The sequence below is a fragment of the Ruditapes philippinarum genome, unplaced genomic scaffold, assembly GCF_026571515.1.
Source record: "Ruditapes philippinarum isolate M1 unplaced genomic scaffold, ASM2657151v2 ctg563_1_1_1_1, whole genome shotgun sequence".
Lineage (NCBI taxonomy): Eukaryota > Metazoa > Mollusca > Bivalvia > Venerida > Veneridae > Ruditapes > Ruditapes philippinarum.
This window is the reverse complement of record NW_026855307.1, coordinates 22,461-48,746: the sequence shown is the minus strand read 5'-3', so window position 1 is coordinate 48,746 and position 26,286 is coordinate 22,461. Positions and strand designations below refer to the sequence as shown.

Genomic DNA, 26,286 nt, shown 5'->3' with positions numbered 1-26,286 from the left:
TATAAATTGTTTGAACCCGGAAGAATTATATCATTATCTATCCAATCCGTATTTCACATGGTGAAAATCAAAAGATGTATTGCTTTTATTGTTCATGAATCGACATTGATAAAGACTTGATATCGATAGCCTTAAACAAAATAGCTTTAAATAGTGTCATTTCAGTGTCATTTGTAAAATATAAAACTCCGCACTGGTCGAAAAGATTTAGAAAGAAAAGTTTTAATCTTCCTGAATCCGAAAAAAAAATGAGCCCAAGAAAACATTTTGCATTATTGAAAACTTAAGAATATTGATATATGTATTTATTGATATATCATGTGTCTGTCTATACATATAATAAGCATTTAATAAGGCAGCAATGAGACCAAAATAAAACGTAAAAAACAGTTTTGACACCTTTCTTCACGTCAGTATTGTTATATATTTCTGGTCCTTCAGGATCGTTGATCGTTGATTCCAGCACTTTTAAGCGTTGAAAATTGATTACCACTCAAGCCCGTGCTGGGGCGAGGGGATGTTACACTTTTTCATTATCCCTCATGTGTGAGACTCAATCAAAAACGAGTCGCTGCAATTTTGTGTAATTTTTGTTGTTATTAATGCTACCGAGGGATCACTTTTTTCCAGATATTCAGTTGTATTGAGTCAGTTCTGTTAATTGAAGAAAGTGAAAATAAAGGCTTCAGTTACATTGTATCAGTTCATGATGTGTTAATGAAGGTGTAACGTCTCTCACGTGAATTAGCACTGGTTAAAATCCTCTACATGTATCTCTGAAACAACAATTATACATATCCAACATTTAATATTTCATCTAACAACCTAGATTTCTTTTGTGTCATACACCAAAAATTATGACAACAATGGCGGATGTTTACTTGAAAACTAATGAAAGCATTGGAAGTCCAACAAGAAAAGCTTTTTGGACTTCCAATGCTTTACATCGTGATTTGACTTTTAACCACTATATCAGCACAACATAACATAACAAAAAAGTGTCTTTTCTCTTTCAAATTAACCACTGTTTTTAGATCTGACTTCCTTTGATATTAATTATATTTGCATTACTGAAGTAAAAAACATTTTATCTATTTTGCAAAAAATATTTGATGGTTAATGATATTTCTTATCATTTTTCACTTCATGTCAATTGTATATTATGATTAAAAGTATTGCTATGATTATTTGTAAAATAAATGTTGTTGTTGTTGTTGTTGTTGTTGTCGCTGCTGTTTATATTTGAAACTAATAGTCCAGTATTATTTTCAATGCATCAATCAGCCAACAATCAAGATCAATTTTACCAATTACTTAAGTCATAGAGTTTGAAATGTATTTATGTTAAATAACAAAATCAATATTCAAAGAACGGAATAAGAAATGAGAAAGGAAGATCAACAAGGTAATGCGATGCGACATTCACTAAATGCAGTCCCCGAGCCACATCCCATCCCCAACTTCAACAGATCCAGAATCAAACAGGATCATCGAGAAGGCACCCAGCAGGAATTAGATGTCGCGTCACTTTATTCATTGGATAATAATGACAAAATATGTGATAAAATTTAGAAGAACAAAAAAAGAAAGAAAAGAAATCGAGAATTAAAATTATTAAAGAAACAGTATAACAGATTAAACATGTAAAAATGTCAAGGGATCGAATTGTTCCGTATTTTAAAAGTCGAAATGTACTAATACCTTGAGAAGTACTGCATGTATCAGGTAGCAGGTAGCAAATCGCAAGTGGCATGTTATGACCGGCATTCTATTCTCGTAATTTTAGTAATGGTATTGTAATGCCAAAGCATGTGATTTTTCCAAAGCATTCAGAATAAATGGACCTTGCCATTTGATTTATGGGCTGCGCCATCTTGGTACAATAATTAATCTTTCGCAAGTCGGTATGTATGCAAATGTCTTTCAATTAAAAGGCTCTGATGTATATTAGAAATGAATGATGACATTTATGCCTGAAAATCCTAATAAGCTATTATCAATTGATATTTTTAAAGATAAAACTGCTTCCCGCTCCTCTACTTACAATGTAGAATCCTTATCTATAAGTTAATAAAGTTGCCTTAGAAGGAATTTTGGTTGGCAATAATTGTGATAATAATGATAATAATTGAATAAAAAACAGTCCTTCTTGTTAATAGTACAACTTCCGAGGTGTCGAAATGTGGTAAGCTGCATGTAGCAAATGGCAAGTAGCAAATGGCAAGTAGCAAATGGCAAGAAGTAAGTGGCATGTCTGGACCGGCATTCCATAGCCCTGGGTCCTATAGATGAGCAATTTTATGTTCAGTGTAGCCAAACACACAATTCCAAATATATGTATTTCAAAACACAAGAAGTTAATCAGTTGCTCAACATAATTCAAGGATATGCGACATACATTGAAGAAAATTTAAGGCTAATAACAATTTATATACATGTACACCCACCCATCTAAGATGTCACTGGTCTGAAATATACTAAATTGAGCCGTCTTCATTATGGTGCAGGATACTCTAGACTCTGGTGTACTTGAAATCAATTTATATTATCTGATTTAAAAAAGATTGCAAAGAAGATTTTCAGATTCCAGATTTTATTCAATACTGGCATGGTTCATAGGATCATGTGACATAAAATACAAAATTGTGAACATGTTAAACCGGAACACAGAAAAATATACATAAAAATATACAAAAAACGGGAGAATGAGTGGCAATTATATTGTACCAATAAAATAAAAAAGATATGACTAGATTCTCAATAATAACCGGAATTTAAGTAGTAAAGAGTTTACCAAATAAACTTAAAATAGTTATGCGCCTGTAATTATCAGGGTCATTGACATCTCCCTTATACAATGGTAAAATCACTCCTTTAATAAAAATATTCATAATATTGAATAAGAATACATTTAATATAATAATTATTATTTATAATACAACATATTTTTATAAACAAAACTATGATTTAACACTTATATAAAAATTCTTATTATAATATAAATAATCATTAAAGATGGTCGAGTTTTTGAGGGTGAGAAACTGAGACTGACTTCTTGTCGGTATAGATATTATTTGCCAATGAACATGGTTCAGAACGAATTTATTATGTTTTTATGTTAAAAATATTAGGAATAATGATTAGTAACTGATGAATAAGTGAAATTAATTCGTATATTTCCATTTTTACTTCTTGTTTGTTCTTGTCGGTTTCTGACGGTTCTTGTCGGTATTAAGGGAGATAAAAAAAATGAGGCAACTTTTTGGTAATAATAATATCTTGCGTGTAGTTTTTATTCATTATCGTATTTACTAACTTTACGGCAAACTTGATGACGTTTTACACAGCTACCAGTTCAATTTCTTTTTTTTCTGGAATAGCGCATCAAAATTATAGAGATATTACATGCGTAAGTGCATATATAATTCTATTTTTTTGTAAATGAGCGAATAGTTGAATTTTCTATTCTTAAATCGAAAATTTTCAGTTTTTATTTCAAATATATTTTGCAGTTAAATGTTGGACATGTTTGTTGTGATTTGTTGCTTACTCGGTTAATGACATATTTTTTATTTATTTTTGACAATGTTTATGTTAGGACACTCTTTGCCCTACATTCACATACCCTAATGCATTTCAACAACCAATAACTGTTTTAATGGAAATCTGACTCACTGTGTTATGAAAACAGTTTGACATGTGCCTGATGTGACATCTCTTTGGGGTAGGTTTACTATCCTCATAAGGATTACTAGAGGTTACGTGCCATGGAGGAAACGTACCAGAAGGTTATGTACCATTTTTGGAGGTTACTCACCAAATATATATATTTTGAAGTAAATATGTACCATTGATATCATATATTTTCATATAATTTCTATAAAATATGGAACTTGGAAGTTGCTAGTTGTACGGTCCCATACGGCTAGCCAAAAGTTCTAACATACACGAGTCACATACGGCTAGCCAGGACACACTGTATTGTCTAGTCGTATGGCACTTTTCAAAAATATATAAAAGTCGAAAATGCATATATTTTACTTTGTGTCTCTAAATCAAGGATTTTAACCAAGAACTTGCATTTGTAAATAAATAAAATAAATAGATAATCACAGAGCAACAGATAAGGTGTGTATTTGCGCAATTAATTTTACAAAATACGCAATCGATTTATTTTAAATGCGTATCAAAACCCATTTAAAAAACAAAAATATGCAGTTGTCTCAAAGATCCATGCGTATTGTCTTCATCTAAAAATTTACCTGTCGTTTCGCTCGTAGTTTTGAATGTTATTCAGGACCTAGTAATCGACGGTCCCTAGCAGAGCTCCAGATAATTTTTTTGGCCAAGGGGTTTTTACCCCTCAAAATTTAGAGTGAGGGGTAAAGTAAAATGTAAAATCTGAAAAACTTAAGGGGTAAAATCTGTCAAAAAAGCATTTTGCATTTTTTATAAACAAATTAAACTTATTGTTTTTGTGTGTTTGTTTATTTTTCTTTTTTTAGAAAAACCTTTAAAAAATAAAATACTGATTCAATGTGAAGCAATACAAAACGTGCCCTGTAAAGTCAGACTTCCAGAGTATACTGGAACTCATGTTTAGAATACACAGTAAAATTATCAGGGCTTCCATTTTCAAAATTTGGTATTGGTCTGAGAGAAAATTGTCCGAAACTGTAGACTGGGTACGAAAATATTGAGTACAAAACTGCAGGTGAAAAACTTGTTATTTTGTTCCAACAACAAAAGTGAAAGAAATTAATATATATTTTTGTTTATATTGAGACATGAGCATGTCAATAGATGCCTAAACAAACTTAATACTATGTTAACTCCTACGATGATTATCTGGCAAAACTTTATATCAATAATTTCACAGGTTGATCTACGGGAGTTACCTCCCTTCTGTACTTCCTGCTACTTTCGTTTTTGTATTTTCTGATCGTAAGATCAGTAAATACATAGCTAACATCCACGGTCTAACACAAAATTTCCTCACAGTCCTAACAACGCAAAGTAGTTCTCACTCAAAACTGCTTAAAAACCAGCAATTTAAAAGAAAGAATAATTTTTAATGTAGGCATTAAACGAATTACAATGCATTAAAAGTTTAGATTAGTCAATAGAAATATGAGGTTACAATCACAAATTTCGCGGATGAATATCTTTTTTACCCAATGAAAAATGTTCGGCTATTTCCATAAAGCTTCGGATAATAATGAATATCATTTTAATCAATGAAAATGCTATTTTTAGCTATGTCGATTACCGAATACTCCAGAGCGTCGTACACAAATAAATCTGACTGTCGAGTAATGGAATATATACATGTCGGACTGTTTTGGCGAGAAGATTTTCGCTAAATTGTTTTCATCAGTGTTAAACAACAGGTTTATCGTGAACAAAATACCTCGAAATTAATAAGGATTGCAAACACGAAATGGAAATTCTCAATTTAGAATTACATAATGTATTCGTTTTTATTCAAGGTACATATGTATTACTTCGCCGTGGTGCAGAGGTAAGCGGTCTCGTTGAGGGTGTGAGAGGCCTATGGTTCAAATCCTAGTCGAAGCAATTCTATTTTTTTTTCATGCAAAATTCCATATGTATCAATCTCAAACTGTTATAGAAGAAAATCAAAACGATGTCGCTGCGTAAGATGAATTATAGTATATAAAAATAAACTTATACAGGAAAGTACATACAGATAGTCAGTATGATTTAGATTGCAAAGATCAGAAAATACCATAGAGCTGCAGCCCTTTGATTAACATGCGTTGTTGACAACAGAACTTTTAGTTTTCAATGCAATAAAATGGACACAATTATATTGTATTTTTATGCTCAAGACATCCTCTGTATGAATATTAAATGTTTACACTTCTATTCTTTTACGCTTGAATTTTGACATACAAGCGTATTTTCATTTTGTTGTGCGTAACTTTGACGCACAAATTTTGAAAGTGATGCGTATTTTAGATTTTCTATGCGTATTTTACGCTTATACGCACGCTATCTGGAGCTCTGCCCTAGTCTCCAAAGTCATTTCAATTAAGCACAGGACCGTCAATTTGTATGATAATTTATAATCTACTCTGGGCGACAGTTTTTACAGACCAACAGAGACTTGATTTTGCAGAGACCATCAAGAATGCTTTATTTACCAAGAGTCATGGGCATTTCTAAAAATAGACCAGTGAAGTGTGATGACGTCACAGGAACAAGCATGGAAATTACCCGAAAATGTTTAACTATTTGTATTCTGCACTGTCATGATTTTTTTTGCATCTCTAAAGACTTATTTCCGATTATCTAACTCATAGTATATAGGTACCATTTTGCATTCACATGCAATTTGTTTTTCCTTGCGTCGTGGCTAGGATGTATGTCAACAGTATTGCAAGAAAACATTGGTGAAATCATTATCTCTCTGAACTATTTCAAGTTACCTTACCAATTTATTAAACATCATTATATGACTAGAGCCTTCTATCTTTAGTGTTTTAGAGCAAGATTTGATTAATTTATACGGTACATAAAAGTCCCCAATAAGATCTATAAAAGTTTGTAATCAAACTAAAATTAAACATCAGGGCAACTTTCATTCTGCCTTCAAAATCTTTTATATATTAACAAAATTGTAGCAGCAATTGCAAATGATATTGAAATAAAGCAATGTGGTTTTCAAATGTATCCTACTAGTACTTAATATCCCTTAATTTCGCTTTATAAACAAACATAACTAATTGCAAAAAGACGGAGATACAAGAAATGATTTCAAAATTTCATTGAAGTTTGATTATGGATCGATAATATTAGATATGACGCCGGTGACCCAGTGTTAGTTTATATTTCAATTAATAGTTCAGTGAGACTTTCTGTGGGCCCAATTTTGGCGTGAAATTAAGTGGCACCTGTTCCAAACACCGGAAACCAGTAGGTTGTTGTTGTTGTTGTCAAAAAATGTAAACAAACCCTACAAACGGCCAAATGATTTGATAATTACAATATTAACAACTTTTTAACAACAAATTATAATAAATATTAACTTCCCAAATACATTTTTAACCATACTCAAAGTCATTCACGATTTTAACCCACCCACAACTCAAGGAAAACCCACGACTTAAGGAAAGCAACCATAGTAGGTTCATCTGTATCGAAATACGCTCTGAATGCAATATGGCATTGTTCTAAAGGGGACGAAAGAAAAAACAAGAAGATTTGAAACAATTAGCTAATGGATAAATGATTTCCAGTAACAACATGTTACGATGTAATCCTTTGCAACTATAAACTTGTTTTATTTGAAGTCTGACATAGATTTGATATATATGTGCATTTTTAATATAAATATTTAAAAAGTTGTGAAAAGTTCAGTAAATTTATAAATGAAGTAAGTGGTCTCTATTAACTTCTTTTTACAACAGTTTATGCTTTATTGGTATTGAAATCATGAAATTCGTATCTTCATAATTGAATACCCAATGGATCTTAAAATTGTAGTGAAACTGGTTTTAGAATACCCAATTAAACAGAGCAAATACCCAATTCCACATGAAATGATGGTGTAATACCCAATTCATTTTGAAAGCTTATCTGTTGCTCTGAATCATAATGGCCAAAGAAGTTTGTTTCATATCGGCATGGCTGAGTGGAATAAATATATAAATAGAACAAATAAAAAAAAATTAGAAAAAAGCAAAAACAATACGAACATTGGTTATAGCAATTTTAAAATAGATAAATATTGAACATAAAAACTTTTAATCCAATATAGAGACTGACAATAGAATTTTCTAAGGATGCATTTCACGGAACATGTAAACTTTCCTTAATAAGATGGACAAACTTCTACTGTCAATAATTGACACAATTGTCAGAGAACAATAACAATTATTTTCGGTGCTTTTTTCATTTTTAAAATTGTTGAAAATAAAGCTTAATCAGTGTAAGAAATTAGGATTTTAATCGACAAGGCTGGTCGGACTACCACATTGGAATATTCACTAGCCCAAAAGACATTTCACTAGCACGATTCATAAATTTGTTCTAAACAGTTGTTTATATTGCCTCTGAAAATACAGTAGCCTAGTCGGGCTAGTTACTGTGAAAAGTTGGTAGTCCGAGGAGAAATTTAGTAGTCAGGGGCTATCGGACTACTGCTAATTTCGAACACTGCAAGTTAATGAAACAAAAAGGATTATTATAATGATTATGTAGATGATTTCAATTGTTGTTATTCAACTGCAACTCTATCATCGCTTTTTTCTAGCGATCAGATCTGGAGATGACAACAATCGATATTCCTACCTTTTTGAACATACAAAGACAATTGATGTTTCCTGGTAAAATCCGCGTTTAAAGACATAGAATAACATATGCGTTTTCGACTTTCATATAAATTTGAAAAATGCCGTACCGCTTGACAATACAATGTGTCTTGGCTAGCCATAAGCAATGTTTTTTCTGGTACAGAAAATTACTGGGATGAAATCCATTATGAAAACTGAACAAATCCTTGATGGGTTATGCTGATGCTGATGATCTGAACTATTACTGTATACACCAACCTCGCAGTGCTTTGTCTAAATAGTAATTGTATCATAGTTTGGAGACCTTTCTGTTGAAAATGTGTCAGGGTTAAATCGTATACATATACATGCACAGTGCGTTAACTGGAGTGCAGGTATTAGTTACCCGCACTCCAGAGCATGCCCATTGATTGGCTCATTTTTGCTGGGGTTTACATATTGTGACGGCAGAGAAAGGGAAAGCGACAGAAATGTCATATTCAGATGTTCGTTCATTGGTTCATTTTTGCCGGGGTTTCATATTGTGACAACAGGAACGTGCTTTTATGTTTGACTATGATACAAAAGAGAAAGAACACCAAAACACTCGGCAATCTGATTAATACTCGGGGGCTACGCCCCCTAGTACAAATCAGATAGCCTCGTGTTTCGGTGCTCTTTCTATTACTTAATGACAAGTAATGTCGTTGAAAATCATTTACATGTAGCAACACATCCAGGGCTTTTTTTTACCCATTCAGTAAATGATTGTCTACAGCTCCATACATGTACATCATTACATGCAGTTTATATGGGCATAATTATATTGAATAGCAAGTAAAGCATTTTGTGTTTGTCACTTGAAGTAGTGAAGATAAATTTCTAGCACATTTCTCTTTTAATATAAGTTATAACTTGCATTTTGAAAGTTTGCTTGTGGTAAAGTTAAGTCATGATATTTTATTAATTCACATTTCATAATATATACAGAGTAAAATGGTGTTTTTCAAAGTGTTCCTTTGGCAAGTCAAACACTGGCAATATGCATGGGCATGAAGATTAAAAGCCAGACAAATTTGTCAATCTAAGTATGTTATATCTGTGTGTTTAAACATATTGGAGAATATAATATTTCAACAGGTTATTGTATGTCCAGAAACTGGTTCTGAAAGTATGAAAAGTTTGTACTATAAATGACCTTTTTAACCCCCTATTTATCCATTGCCGGTTGTGTTTTCAGAAATACTTATTTAATAGGTTCAGCATTAGTTTGCATATGGTAACTTTCATTGATATAACAACATTGTAGGTACAGATGGCCCATAATTTCAGCACCAAAATTCATGAAATGAGGGTCCTAAAGTGAACTGATGTCAAACCAATGACTCGGAAGGGCAGATAATAATGAAATGCATTTTTGCACAGTTATGCCCCCTTTTTTTCTTTTATATAATGCTAATTTTGTTTATTTAAAGTGATTTAATGCCCCACTACTAAAGGTGGGGGCAGGATATTTAGATTTAGGTCTGTCACACTGTCTATCCGGACTGACACAGTGGAATATGGGGGCATCTGAGTCACCAATTGACAGATTTCTTGTTTTCAGTTATGGTCTTACATGGAAATAAAATTTATCAAACATGACAGTCCTGTAACAGCTTGCTTTTGTTTTTTCCATTTATTTTTTTATGCCCATGAAATAAAGATAATTAACAGTACCCAATTATTTTTAAGTTTATACTTGATGATAATCAATTAAGACTGTGCTGTTCATTAGGATGTGTCTTATTTCATTCTTGTCTGGAATCATCAAGTGAATGAAATGGCAATTATTCACTGAAATAGTAGAATGAGTGCTGTCTGTGCACCATAAATAGGGAAGAAATAAATCAAAGGCCTGTCATGGGTTAATGTATTGTAAAATCACTAACGAAATCAGTTTCTTTTACAATGTACATAGTACAAGTGAAATAAGGTATCAATGCAAAATTGAAATTGACAGGCTAAAAAGGGAAATATATTTTTGTACCTCTGCTGATGAAATTAGTAATGACTGCACATTTAAGTATTACTTGATAATTTATGTTCAGCACCATTATACATAGTGTTATATACATTAAACTGGTGACAAGGTCAAAGTTCAAGGTCAAACTTAAAGGTAATCAAGAGGAAAATGCTTCTCAGGAGCAGAACTTCTACATGCATTGAAGAGACTTAAATTAAGATAGGAAGGTCTTAGTATTTTTGACAGAAATGTTCACCATCATTGAAGCAGGTCTTAAGATCAGTGGTCAAGGTCAAACTTAAAGGTCAGAGGAAAACTCTTACCTAAAGTGAAACTTCTACATAATGACATAGAGAGTTATCATGGCACAAATGTCCATCATTGTGAGGCCTAGTGTTGTTCCTCAAAAAGCAGGGAAACCCCATTAAACAAAGTCACTAGGCAAAGGGTTAAAGACTTCAAGCTACATTGTATCTTGTAAAATAATAACTTATAAAAAAAAACATTGCAAGGCTACTGACGAGCCTCAGATGGGGTCAGTATGATTGACTTGACTACATGTATATAAAAATAATCTAAAGTCAGTTAGGAATGCTTTACTGTTGACTACTGTTAAATTTTTAATGGCTACTTTAAAACTTTGAGATCATTGAATAAAAACATGCATATTCTTGTGCCACTTTACCCCTCTTGTTATCATAGCCCACAAGTTTTACCTAGCCAGCTATTTTGTTTTCTTCACTGGTAGGTAATTGTCAATTAATAAATGGAGATAGATTTTGTCAATAAGTGCTATCATTATGTATTGATGCAATAAAAATTTCATTTAAATATGTGTGAAGGAGACAAAGTTTACTCTATTGGCATTATTGTCATCCAATCTATGCATAGAACTGTTGGTGGCATGAATTCAATGATTTCTATACACATTCATATGTGAATAGGTTTTAAATAGATGCTATTCTTTTTCTGTCAGCTTGACTTTTTTTTTTACAATTCTACTTTAGCAAAGTCTATACAAAGTATATTATATCTATAATATAATCTTTAGGAAAATATATTAGAAAATAAATACCTTACAGGTACTGGTACCCTCTTTTTGTAGGGGCAGGTACCAGAAATTATACATTGGATTTTCTAGCCTAATCAGCTACAAAATTGCTGACTTTTCATTCTTTTCTAACAATTGATAATGTGTTTTAAAAGAATATTGAATAATTTAAGTAAGTTCTTTTTGCAAAATAAGATTGTCTTTTTTTCTTTGAACTCCTGTTTTAAATTCAAAGGAGAATAAATTTAACTTTTCAGTGACTTTATCTTTGATGTTGGAAGGAATTTTCAGGCGAAGATTACAGATTAACTTGTTCTGTGAACTGAACCAAATTCTTTCTGCTTGAATTGGAAACATTAGATATCATTTTTGCTTTATCTTTTTTACATAAAGGCCAATGAATAAAAATTTGAGCTTTCTTAATTTTTAAAAATAAGACTAGCAGTGTGCAATTAAAGCACATGCCAGGTAACCAATGGCTTAAAGCATTCAGATTAGGCCTGTAAAATTACTACCCTTAATTACCTATGAAAATTTAGCAGTCAATCTCCTTTAAAGTTAGCAATCTGGTTAGCTCAAGACTATATTAGGTACTGTAGAGTGTTGGATTGTGAATCAGGTCACCCAGAATGAATTCCCAGACAGTGCAGGTCACATTCATTGTGATTGATCAAGAAATCCTTAATTAAATTAAATTAATTAAAGAACAAAAAAAGATTGAGATTGTGGGGCTTTTTATTGTATTTTAAAAATGTGACTATTAAATTTGCTATTTGCTATGAATAGTCAGAAAGAAAAGAAAATTTGTTGGCCTCAGAATCATCATTCAATGTTATAATTTGGCACCCATGCTAGAAGAAATCGAAAGATATACTTACTTCAGTGATAAATAATATTGTTCTTTTTTATGCCCCCGCCATATAATGGCAGGGGCATATAGTGTTACCCTGTTCCGTCATTCCGTCATTCCGTCCTTCCGTCCTCATCAGTTTCCGTTCATTATCTTAATAACCCTTGCACATATTGAACTCAAATTTCACATATGGATATGTCATGAGAAAATACAGGTCAAGTTCGAAATTGGTCATGGTTCAATGATTTTTGGCAGAGTTATGCCCCTTTTACATTGAAAATAATATGAAATTTTCAGTTTCCATTCATTATCTCCCAAACGGTTCAAAACATTCAATTCAAAATTGACATATGGATATGTCATGAGAAAATACAGGTCAAGTTCGAAATTGGTCATGGTTCGATGATTTTTGGCAGAGTTATGCCCCTTTTACTTTGAAAATAATATGAAATTTTCAGTTTCCGTTCATTATCTCCCCAACGGTACAACACATTCAACTCAAACTTGACATATTGATATGTCATGAGAAAATACAGGTCAAGTTCAAATTTGGTCATGGTTCGATGATTTTTGGCAGAGTTATGCCCCTTTTACTTTGAAAATAATATGAAATTTTCAGTTTCCGTTCATTAACTCCCCAATGGTACAACACATTCAACTCAAACTTGACATATGGATACGTCAAAAGAATGCGCAGGTCAAGTTCAAATTTGGTCATGGTTCAATGATTTTTGGCAGAGTTATGCCCCTTTCACTTTGAAAATAATATAGTTTCAGTTTCCGTTCATTATCTCCCCAATCGTACAACACATTTAGCTCAAACTTGACATATCGATACGTCAAAGGAATGCGCAAGTCAAGTTCAAATTTGGTCATGGTTTGATGATTTTTGGCAGAGTTATGCCCCTTTTACTTTGAAAATAATATGAAATTTTCAGTTTCTGTTTATTATCTCCCCAACAGTATTAAACATTCAACTCAAATTTGACATATTGATACATCAAAGGAATGCGCAGGTCAATTTCAAATTTGGTCATGGTTCGATGATTTTTGGCAGAGTTATGCCCCTTTCACTTTAAAAATAATATGAAATTTTCAGTTTCCCTTCATTATCTCCCAAACAGTGTTACATATTCAACTCAAAATTGACATATGGATATGTCAAAGGAATGCGCAGGTCAAGTTGGAATTTGGTCATGGTTCGATGATTTTTTGGCAGAGTTATGTCCCTTTCACTTTGAAAATAATATAGATACATCTTAGGAATAAGCAGTTTAAGTTTGAATTTGGTCGTGGTTCAATGATGTTAGACAAACTTATCTTTCCTGAATGTTGGAAAAATTTTGAACTTTCAGTTTCAGCACTCATACTTTTGTGGAAATGTATATAGCCATTATGTTGGCTACAAATATGCAATATGCTATTTTTAAAAGGTTAAGACTGAATAATTTAAGTGCCTTGAACATTGTATAAAAATGGTTAAGACTGAATAATTTCAGTGCCTTGAACATTGTATAAAAATGGTTTGTGTTAACATTGAAAAGTTTTAAGGGCTTTGAACTTAGAATGAAAAAAATAATTTGTGCAAACAAATTTGGAACTAAATATTATAACATTTGAAATTTTGGCTGCATGCGGGGGCATCCGTGGCATGATGACACATTTCTAGTTTATAAAATCACATAGTCTAAGAATAGTTTTGCATTCAATCTTTTAACAAGTCGTATATGACAATCAGTATGGTTAAGTTTTCTTAAATACACACTATATCTATATTAAAGTTGTTCAAATATTATATACATTAAGCTTTTGTGGCAATTCAGCTTAAATAAATATATTAGGGGGCAGGGGACATATTCGAATGATGGCCCCGGTCAAATTTTTTAATAACTCAGACATGGTGTTTTGAAGGTACTGATAACTTCTGATATTTCTCTGTCATTGTAATTCTTTCTTGTTTGTGTGTAGGAAATGAGATATATTTTTGGGTTTTTACCCGAAACTAAGCATTTTGGTAGCTTTGTATGTATTTCCGACTCTCCGAATGGAGGTGAAAAAGTTAAAAATCAAGCTTTGACAGTTGGCGCCAAACAAGTAAGAAATTTCAGATAAATTTTGTGAAAAATCTAAACGTATGACAGACACTTTATTTGTCATTTCTGAAAATGCCATAGCTTGCACTGCGTGTTACTGATATTTTTAAAGGAATCGGGCGAATTCTGGAGTATGCTGCACCTTCATGAAGATTGCCCATATTGGTATATTTTAGGTGTGATTTTGGCTGGGTGGGGGTAAATATAAATTGCTGTCAGTCATTTTTGTATTTTCTGATCGCAAGATCAGTAAATACATAGCTAACATCCACGGTCTAACACAAAATTTCCTAACAGTCCTAACAACACAAAGTAGTTCTCACTCAAAACTGCTTAAAAACCAGCAATTTAAAAGAAAGAATAATTTTTAATGTAGACATTTAACGTATTACAGTGCATTAAAAGTTTAGATTAGTCAACAGAAATATGAGGTTACAATCACAAATTTCGCGGATGAATATCTTTTTTACCCAATGAAAAATGTTCGGCTATTTCCATAAAGCTTCGGATTATCATGAATATCATTTTAATCAATGAAAATGCTATTTTTAGCTATGTCGATTACCGAATACTCCAGAGCGTAGTACACAAATAAATCTGACTGTCGAGTAGTGGAATATATACATGTCGGACTGTTTTGGCCAGAAGATTTTCACTAAATTATTTTCATCAGTGTTAAACAACAGGTTTATCGTGAACAAAATACCTCGAAATTAATAAGGATTACAAACACGAAATGGAAATTCTCGATTTAGAATTACATAATGTATTCGTTTTTATTCAAGGTACATATGTATAACTTCGCCGTGGTGCAGAGGTAAGCGGTCTCGTTGAGGGTGTGAGAGGCCTATGGTTCAAATCCTAGTCGAGGCAATTCTATTTTTTTTTTCATGCAAAATTCCATATGTATCAATCTCAATCTGTTATAGAAGAAAATCAAAACGCTGTCGCTGCGTAAGATGAATTATAATATATAAAAATAAACTTATACAGGAAAGTACATACAGATAGTCAGTATGATTTAGATTGCAAAAATCAGAAAATACCATAGAGCTGCAGCCCTTTGATTTGAAGGAGCAATGCATGCAAACTATTATTTTCTTCAATGTATGTCATATATCATTGAATAATGCTGTGCAACTGGTTATCTGCCTGTGAAACAGATTTTGAAATATTTGGAATTGTGTTTCTGGTCACACTGAAATACAAATTTTTTCATTTTTAGGTCCCCTGCCCCCTTAAACCTTGTCCTTGCTAAATATCATAAGTGGATCTGTCAATCTCTTAATCTGGACAAAACCATCAATTTTATGCAAAGATGTGCCGACTGGTCAGCACTGGTTGTGGGGTTAGGCTCTATTGCAGACAGCTGTTGCAAAGAATGCTGTACTACATGATTGTGTTTTCTAGAATATATGAAAAATATTGTTGTGTTTATGTTTATATAATTATCATTATGTCATGGAAATCTTGCATTTTCTTACTTGACTACAATGGATGATTATTACTTATAGAAGTACATGTATGTGCTCTTTATTAGCAAGAATTTCTTTCAATGAAAGCATCATATTCTCATGGAAACTGAATATCTTATTATTTAATTGAAGCACAGTTTCTTAAAGCTGCATGCCTCCAGATGAGCCAAAATATTTCAAGAAAATAAAACTTGAGAAAAATTTATTGAGGTTTTATGAAAAGTAAAAAGACTAAAGATAAAAGTAATAATTTCCATGTTATTTGCGATTAATGGCCAATTTTTCAGTAATTTTCACCATATTTCTACTGCGTTACTAACGCAGTAAGGGTTAATTTTGACCTCTTTTTTGTAATTATCCCCCGCCGAAAATTTTCGGCGGAGGATATAGAAATAGTCTCCGTCCGTCCGTCCGACCTTCCGTCCGTCCGTCCTTCCGTCCGACATTTTTGTCCGGAGCATATCTCTAAAAGTATTTGAGTTATCAACTTGAAACTTCATAGGTGGATGGACCTCATTGAGGAGGAGTGCAGTGCACAAGAATGATAACTCTACCTTGCATGATTTTTGAGTTATTGCCCTTTGTTATTTTTCAAAATTGATTTTTGTCCAGAGCATAACTCCAAAAGCCTATGAGATATTAACATGAAACTTCATAGGTGTATAGATCTCACTCAGGAGGTGTGCAGTGCACATGAATGATAACTCTACCTTTCATAATTTTTGAGTTATTGCCCTTTGTTATTTTTCATACCTAATTTTTCACCTGAGTGGAGCATAACTCAAAAAGTGTTTGAGATATCAACATGAAATGTCATAGGTGGATAGATCTTATTGAGGAGGAATGTTATATGTGGATAGACCTCATTGAGGAGGAGTGCAGTGCACAAGAATGATAACTCTACCTTGCATGATTTTTGAGTTATTGCCCTTTGTTATTTTTCAAAATTGATTTTTGTCCAGAGCATAACTCCAAAAGCCTATGAGATATTAACATGAAACTTCATAGGTGCATAGATCTCACTCAGGAGGTGTGCAGTGTGCATGAATGATAACTCTACCTTTCATAATTTTTGATTTATTGCCCTTTGTTATTTTTCATATCTAATTTTTCACCTGAGTGGAGCATAACTCAAAAAGTGTTTGAGATATCAACATGAAATTTCATAGGTGGATAGATCTTATTGAGGAGGAATGTTGTGCGCAAGAATGATAACTCTTCCCTATACAATTTTTGAGTTATTGCCCTTTGTTTTTTTTCATGCTATTTTGTCCAGAGCTTATCTCAAAAAGTATTTGAGGTATCAACTTGAAACTTCAAAGGTGGATGGATCTCATTGAGGAGGAGTGCAGTGCTTAAGAATGATAACTCTACCCTGCATTATTTTTAACCAGGTTTTCCGAAGGAAAAAAAACTGGTTATTAGATTGAGGTATGTCGGCGGGCGGGCGGGCGGGCGGGCGGGCGTAAACAATTTCTTCTGTGCGCAACTCCTCCTACATTTCTCAACGGATTTTGACCAAACTTTCACAGAAGCTTTGTCATCAAGTGCCCTGGCGCATATTGTCGGGGTTTTGCGATTAGATAATATTTGACCTAATTATGGCCCTTTGTTTTTTTTCCTTATATAAAATATATAGTGAACAATTTCTTCTGTGCGCAACTCCTCCTACATTTCTCAACGGATTTTGACCAAACTTTCTCAGAAGCTTTGTCATCAAGTGCCCTGACACATATTGCCAGGGTTTTGCAATTGGTATATATTTGACCTAATTATGGCCCTTTGTTTTTTTTCCTTGTATAGAATATATAGTTTCTGTGCGCAACTCCTCCTACATTTCTCAATGGATTTTGACCAAACTTTCACAGAAGCTTTGTCATCAAGTGCCCTGGCGCATATTGTCGGGGTTGTGCGATTAGATAATATTTGACCTAATTATGGCCCTTTGTTTTTTTCCCTTATATAAAATATATAGTGAACAATTTCTTCTGTGCGCAACTCCTCCTACATTTCTCAACGGATTTTGACCAAACTTTCTCAGAAGCTTTGTCATCAAGTGCCCTGACACATATTGCCAGGGTTTTGCAATTGGTATATATTTGACCTAATTATGGCCCTTTGTTTTTTTTCCTTATATAGAATATATAGTGAACAATTTCTTCTGTGCGCAACTCCTCCTACATTTCTCAACAGATTTTGACCAAACTTTCTTAGAAGCTTTGTTATCAAGTGCCTGGCACATATTGTCAGGGTTTTGTGATTGCAAAATATTTGACCGAATTATGGCCCTTTGTATATTTTTTCCTTATACAGAATATATAGAGAACAATTTCTTCTGTGCTCAACTCCTCCTACATTTCTCAACGGATTTTGACCAAACTTTCTTAGAAGCTTTGTTTTCAAGTGCCTGGCACATATTGTCGGGGTTTTGTGATTGGATAATATTTGACCGAATTATGGCCCTTTGTATATTTTTTCCTTATACAGAATATATAGAGAACAATTTCTTCTGTGCTCAACTCCTCCTACATTTCTCAACGGATTTTGACCAAACTTTCTTAGAAGCTTTGTTTTCAAGTGCCTGGCACATATTGTCGGGGTTTTGTGATTGGATAATATTTGTCCGAATTATGGCCCTTTGTATATTTTTTCCTTATACAGAATATATAGTGAACAATTTCTACAGTGCGCAACTTCTCCTACATTTCTCAATGGATTTTGACCAAACTTTCACAGAAGCTTTGTCATCAAGTGCCCTGGCGCTCACTAAATTCCCATGTTTCTTCCAAGACATCATTCAAGTATTTTTTTAAAATTGTGAACATACTTTTCTTGATATCGCACAAAACACCACACGCCAATATTGTTGACAAAAGAAAATGACAAGAGACGCAAAAATGCAAAAATTAAGCAAAAATAAAGTACTGTTTACCTTTCTAAAACATTTGGGGAAAAAAGGCGAATAGACAACATAAAATTTCTCAATCATTTTTGTTTGAGGAATATTAAAAAAGCCATAATTCCTCCTAAAAGTTCAATTAAAAACAAATGCCCCTTCATGACAAAGCTTCTGTGAAATATTTTGCTGAAAACCTGGTTGCATCGCATTGCGATGTTCCTTGTTGAGTTATTGCCCTTTGTTATTTTTCAAAATTAATTTTTGTCCAGAGCATAACTCAAAAAGCCTTTGAGATATCAAAATGAAACTTCATAGGTACATAAATCTCACTCAGGAGGTGTGCACTGCACAAGAATGATAACTCTACCTTTCATAATTTTTGATTTATTGCCCTTTGTTATTTTTCATACTTAATATTTCAATTCAATTTTTTTCTTAAAAAGTATTTGAGGTATCAACTTGAAACTTCATAGGTGGATAGATTTTACTTAGGAGGGATGCAGCACACAAGAATGATAACCTGCCCTGCATTATTTTTCAGTTATTGCCCTTTGTTATTTTCAGCCATCAGTATTCACATAGGTTTCAAATCTGTAATCACTATAGCCATCAGTTTTCATTACCAAAAGACCTCTTAAAATGAAATTATTCTGTTCTACTACATATACATTCTTCCAATGAGCAAACACATTCTGCGGGGGATGGCCATGTTGACATGGCTCTTGTTTACATTGGTTGTAAGTGCCGTTTGAAATGTGCATATGATTTTCTCTGTCAGCTTAATAATATTTTACTTTTGAATACATTTTCAAAATTTTCATGATTATTAGCAGGAATCTGGAGGCGTGCTGCTTTAAATAATAAGTGAGGTTTACTAGTAAGATTATCCAGAATTTATAATGGAACTGTTGGTGGCCGATTGGTTATAGTAATTGGCTTCTGACCACTTGCCCATCACAACAGTTACTGTGTGTTGTAGACTTCTTTAAAGGACTTAGGTTTCTTTTATGTCAGGAAGCTGTCCTGTGTAAGCTTACAGAATGTCAGTGATTCTACTCAGGAGTTTTTTTTTTTGCCTTAAATAATGCATGGAGGGACACCAGAGTTCTTCCTCCACCAGCAAAACGGAAACATTTGGACTTACTATACACCCATTTGAATGATTTATAACCAAACAAACCCCACCTTTACATTTGCATGCTTTTTCAAAAAAAAGTCCTAACTCTGACTGATGTTTGACATTAAGTCAAATTGGTCATTAATTCTCTCAAAGCTGATTTAGAAATCATGTACACTGTAGGATGAGTAGTCAGTCACCAGAGGAGAGACTGGTAATTTACTGGTTATTTATCCAGAAAAGCCTGACCACCCTGTTATAAACTAAAAAGTGTTAAAATCATCACAAAAAAGGCAAATTTATAGAAAAACAAACAAAGACTTTACCCTGATTTGATATTTGACTAGCAATTTATCCACTGTCAGGTTCTTCAAACAAATGTATTCAGTTGATTATAGAAAAAGACAGAAATCTATTTTTAGACTATTTTTTTTTTTTTATAAAGAATATCAGGGGCAGCAAAATCAATTGCCCATATTGCCTAGGTTGTCTGTCCCACAGCTTGTATGGAAAAGTGGAAACTTTCAAGAATTCATTATATAATAATAAATATCATACAAACAAATTAGACATGCTTCAGGGAATAATGGAAAGTAAGTCAAAATCAGATTTTGCTGGCCCTAATTATTATATGAGCCGCGTCACGGCAAAACAAACATAATGGGTTTGCGACCAGCATGGATCCAGACCAGCCTGCGCATCCGCGCAGTCTGATCAGGATCAATGCTGTTCGCTTACAAACCCTATAACAAGTAAAGAAACTGATAGCGAACAGCATGGATCCTGATCAGACTGCGCGGATGCGCAGGCTGGTCTGGATCCATGCTGGTCGCAAACCCATTATGTTGGTTTTGTTGTGACACGGCTCATATATACATAAACATGTAATATTATTGTAGTGTTTTCAATATAATGATTTTTCAGTTGAACATTCTAAGAATTCAAGCTCATAGGATCCTGGGATATCAAGACATTTACAGTTAATGTGTAATTTTGAAAATTTTGTATTTTGCTTTCAGTTTGATTGAAAGATTCTACACCAGCGGGAATTGGAATAGGATTGCATATGGAATAAGAGATATACTGTATGGTATACTGAATGAAGTGTATTGTTCAAAAGATATTGGTTTTGAGGACTGAGTATTGAGTTAGGCTACGATGCTATGATGCAAAGTGAAAGTTAATGCAGATGGCAACATGGAAAGCGTGTTACTGTATAGAACCGGAAATCTGAAGTCTTTCATGCTAAAATGGATATTACTTAACTTATTCATCACAGGTATTAATAGCTTTCTTTTAATATATATAGAATAATGCATGGTTCAAGTTTAGAATTATGTTGTTTTTTTTTACTTGAAAAATTCAACATTATCCAGACTCTTGTCATACTTAAGTTATATTAAAGCATGCACTGAGAATAATCAAGCACAGTGTCCTATTGACAGCTATATTGTAATAGTTGCATTGGGTGGAAGTTACCAAATAAATTGAAGAAATATTATCTTAATGAGTGGTGAAGGAAAAAGTAATACTTATTAATAAATTTAATTTTGACATATTTCTTTATGAAGACAAAATGTAATACATTTGGTAAAATAAAAAAAAGTTAAACAGGATAATTCCCTACCCCCTCCTACTTTGTGACCCCCCACCCATGTTTTAAAATGATTCATGTTGTGTGGGAATACTCCATCAATTTTGAATCCTAGCTATAATCTCTGATCAGACTAAATTTCAGAAGACACTTCCATTTATTCTAACTATACAGGATCATCATTCATTTAAACTAATTTATTGTAGTTTTCTTGTAATATGTGAAGAAGGCAACAGTTGTGCAAAACAGACGCGTGACGTTCTTAGTTTTCAGCAATCATCTTGTAGAAAACCTTATAAAACCAATTTTTAAACCTTATAAAACCAATTTTTTCAAGCTTCTGATTTCCCTAATGGGTCTGGACAGGCATGTTGATAAATCGTAATGATGCCTCTTTGTTGTGGACAACGGCATTTTATTGGCTTCATTATCGGAGAATGGTCATTTGCACATGTCAATTCCTTCCCATTTTTGGATTCATCCATGTAATTAAGTCATTTCATTTTCTTTTTCAGACTATATTTTTCAAATAGGTCAAAGTGATTTTTGTTGAAGATTTTCAGGAAAAAGATCTGCCAAGTAAACAGATTGGCTTCTTTTTTTTTTTTTCTTTTTTTTTTTTTTGAGTGTCGAGACTTTGCATTAATACTGCTGTGCATTAATAAAAGATAGTTACACAACATTGCACTTAAAGACAGGCCTGTACAAATGTTATGGCCTTTCTTTCATGAAAATAAGTTTTATTTTAGAGATTTGCTTGATTTTTTTTCTAAAAAAGTGAATGATTATGAGTGTTCATGATGAAGTCAATTCAAGTGTTAAAATTTTATTTTTGATTAAAGTGAAATAAAGATAATCAGTTGTATCCACCACCATGTTCTGTACATCTATGTGCATATTTGAAGGGGAGCGGTGGCCTAGTAAGTACGGTGTCTGCCTCTCAACCCAGGGATCATAGGTTGGAGCCCTAATCGGGTCTCGACCATGTTTCTTCATAATGGTATGACACCGGTACTGGTTGGTTCCAGGAAGCGGACATGAAAGGGATTAATATAAGTTGCAAGAAGTTGTTTCGCAATCAATCTTAAATATGTTTAAACCAAACTATCTTTGATTGAAGTGAAATACAGGCCAGAGTATGTGAAAAGCTGTTATATTATGCAAAAGATAAATTTTCAGGATTAAAATGTTGAAATATTTACTTGCCTCAATATGTCCCTTATTCCTGTGTTAAATGTAAATTAACCAGACAAAGAATAATCATATATATATTCTGACATTAATACATCTTCAGCAGCCTAGTAATTAAGCTCACTGATTTAGAAACACTGGACCTTAATTGGTAATTTGGTACCTTGCCAGGGATATTGGAATGTTTCATTGAAAAAAAGATTCAACTAGCCTACTAAAGAAGGTGGTCATCTCCTGGTGGTGTTGCCTGAAATAAAGGGCAGAGAAGGTAGCACCTGAGAACTCCTTCCACCAGGCCTATAGTCTCCATATGATGACATTATCAGTGCTGGTGTAACTAAACCATCCATGTAAGACAATTGTCATTTGCATTGCAAGGCTAAAATAAGGACTTAATGGTGTTACAAATAGGTTAGAATAGTTCTAAAATTTGTCCTAATCATTCTCAAGATTTCATTATTATCAAAAGCCCTGAATTGTGAGACCTTTTAGCTTTTAGTATATCAATACCTCTTGTTTACTACCTTTTTCCATGGTGTAGTAGTGTGTGTAATAAAGCAGGAGTGGTAATTGAAGATAATACGGTAATTATACTTTCTATTATTGTCTAATTTTGTGGAAACTGTACAGTGGCAGCACTAATTAAAATATCTGATGGTAGTTTTGATGAACATTGTCATTGTGGAGTTGAAGTTTAGTAAATTGTAATCTAATTTCCCCAGAAAGGCTGACAAGTTAATTCAATTTGTCAAATTATGGGGAATTAATCTCTGTGGCAGGCTTAAATCTGAGATTTTCATGGTGGAGACATTAATATATTTGATTAATAGAATTCCCATAAATAGATAGCATATTAGCAATTTAGTTGTGAGATTTATAATCATGTCATAAAGTTGATTGTCATATTAGAAATGGTCCTTTTTTGTCCTCTCAGCTGTTTACCAAGTGTAAGGAGTTCATAAGTCTGTGGACAGTAGGTTTAAACTCTTATAATGTGGTCTTTTTTTATTTTGTCATGGTGATATCTGTTTTATATGATTAAATTCATTTTTAGCTCGACTTTTCTATGAAAAGGGGAGCTATCCTACTCGCCCCGGCGTCGGCGTCGGCGTCACACCTTGGTTAAGTTCTTCGTACCACCCCACTTTATTTCAGAAGTATTACAAGTATGGCTTTGAAACTTACCATACTTGTTCACCATCATAACCTCCATCTACAGACAAGAGTACATAACTCTGTCAAGGTTTTTGACAGAATTATGGCCCTTTTTTGACTTAGAAAGTGTATTGAGCTTGGTTAAGTTTTTTGTACCACCTCACTTTATTTCAAAACCATTGGAGGTATTGCTTTGAAACTGACCATACTTGTTTACCATCACGACCTTCATCAACAGACAAGAGGACATAACTCTGTCAAGGTTTTTGACAGAATTATGCCCCTTTTTGACTTAGAAAATACATTGAATATGGGTAAAATCCACTTATTGCCTTAACCCTTTGAGATATTGCTTTGAAACTTTTAATGCTATTTCACATCATTACCCCCATCTGTATGCAAGAGAAGGTAACTCTGTCAAGGATTTGTTTTAAAAAATTAAGGCCTTTTATCGACTTAGAATCTTGGTTAAGTTTTTAGTACCAGTCCACTTTTTGACTGAACTGTTTGAGATATTAATTTGAAAGTTGGAATACTTGTTTACAATCATGATTCCCAAACATGTCCAGGAGAAGGTAATTCTGTCAAAGATTTTATTTGAATTATGGCCCTTAACTGTCAATGTTTTGTATTATAGGCAAGCACTAAAAAACTTAAAAAATCTAAAAAATTCATTCCTATCCACTTGTTCACTTTACCATAAATTATGTCATATAAACATTGCTGTAATATTCAAGGGTATCAAACAACTAGTTTTTTTTCTTTTCTTTACCAGCCCTCTTTTGAACTTTAAACATTTCAAACTTTGCTGCAGTGTTCAAGGGTATCACACAATTCAAGTAAATAATGTATAAATTATCTAATGCATGGCCATTGTTCACTTTTAAAAATACAGAGATTCTGTATTGCCTTTACTGCAAAAACTTTTTTATTGCAAAGCAATAAAAAAGCGATGCGCTGTCTTACGGACAGCTTTTGTTAAAAATATTCAAGCAGAAATGAAATTTGCCTCATGTTCAAATTTTAAGAAATCTTGCAATAATAAAAGAAAAAACCAGTAGAAAAACAAATACTTTTAATGGCTATTTAGATGTCTGCAAGTCCCAGAAGAAATAAACGACAATTAACAAGGTACATTGTTTAATGTCATGCTCTAAGAGTACGAGACAACAGTAACATTATTGGTTTGATAAAAAATATAAAAATTTGTTACCTATTTTAAAATGGAAATTCGGAATGAATATTGTTGCAATCTTATGTGCTGCATTTCCCTAATGCTGATTAAATCTTATCCCCCATTTCCGTTGATGCCTTACAATCTTTATCCCCCTTTTCCTGATTTCTACAATCTTATCCCCACCATTTCCTGATGCCTACAATCTTATCCCCCCATCGCTTCCCTGATTCCTACAATCTTATCCCCCATTTCCTGATGCCTCCACATCTTATCCCCCATTTCATCGCTGATTCCTACAATCTTATCCCCATTTCCTGCATGCCACTCAATCTTATCCCCCATTTCCTGATTCCTACAATCTTATCCCCCATTTCCTGATGCCTACAATAATCCCCCATTTCCTGATTTCCTACAATCAATCCCCATTTTCCTGGATGCCTACAATCTTATCCCCCCTTTTCCTGATTTCACAACTTATCCCCATTTTCCTGATGCCTACAATCTTAATCCCCATTTCCTGAATGCCTACAATCTTATCCCCATTTCCTGATGCCTACAATCTTATCCCCATTTCCATTGATCGCCTACAATCTATCCCCATGTTCCTGACCTACAATCTTATCCCCCCATTTCCTGATTCCTCACAATTCTTAATCCCCATTTTTTTTCTGATGCCTCAATCTTATCCCCATTTCCTGATGCCTACAATCTATCCCTCCATTTCCCCGACTGCCTTCAATCTCTATCCCCCATTTCCTGATTCCTTACAATCTTATCCCCCTTTTCCTGATGCTACAATCTATCCCGCCCATTTCCTGATGCCCTTTGGTATTGACCCAGTAACTGGCTTGTCTGATCACGCTGTGCATCCGAATCTGACTCCTTATTTTAACCGCCTCTGTGGTCGAGGGGTTAGAGTCGATGACTTCTAATCCAGTACCCTTCTGGTTGTGTTTGATCCCGGGAGATGGCTTTGGTAGTTTCAGGTGGAGAAAGGTAGTCCAGTAATGGTGTAAACTACCAGGAAACTACCTGCCTATATGACTGAAATACTTGTTGGGAAAGGGTGTAAAATGAAAGAAACAACAAAACCTTATTAAGCTTCTTAGTTTACCTCTGCTGATAAATACGTAAATTAAATGGTTTAATAGGATCTGAGGTTATAAGCTCAGGATTTGACTGGTCTAAGAAAACCAGCAAAGAATTTACAATTAACCAATTAAAAGCAGAGCCCAGTTTAATCACCCCACGCTTGTAGCTTAAAGATTAGGGACCTTGGATTTTGGAAAGTTGGAATGTAATGTCCCAACATACTTATAATTAGGATGTATAAATGAATGCAATTTATAATAAAAAGTGCAGTGATATTGCCTTAGAAA

General features: G+C 33.4%; 1 protein-coding gene across 1 annotated transcript in view; it reads left to right on the top strand.

The window, feature by feature from the left end:
• Positions 1-3,301: 3,301 nt before the first annotated feature.
• The window catches only part of LOC132742864 (tenascin-X-like), a 44,460-nt gene continuing 21,475 nt past the window's right edge, over positions 3,302-26,286 (top strand). Inside the window, exons 1-2 of the mRNA XM_060731357.1 lie at positions 3,302-3,409; positions 20,810-21,069. Of these exons, the coding sequence (XP_060587340.1) occupies positions 20,988-21,069 (82 nt within the window). The 5' untranslated portion in view covers positions 3,302-3,409; positions 20,810-20,987. The remainder of the gene's footprint in view (positions 3,410-20,809; positions 21,070-26,286) is intronic.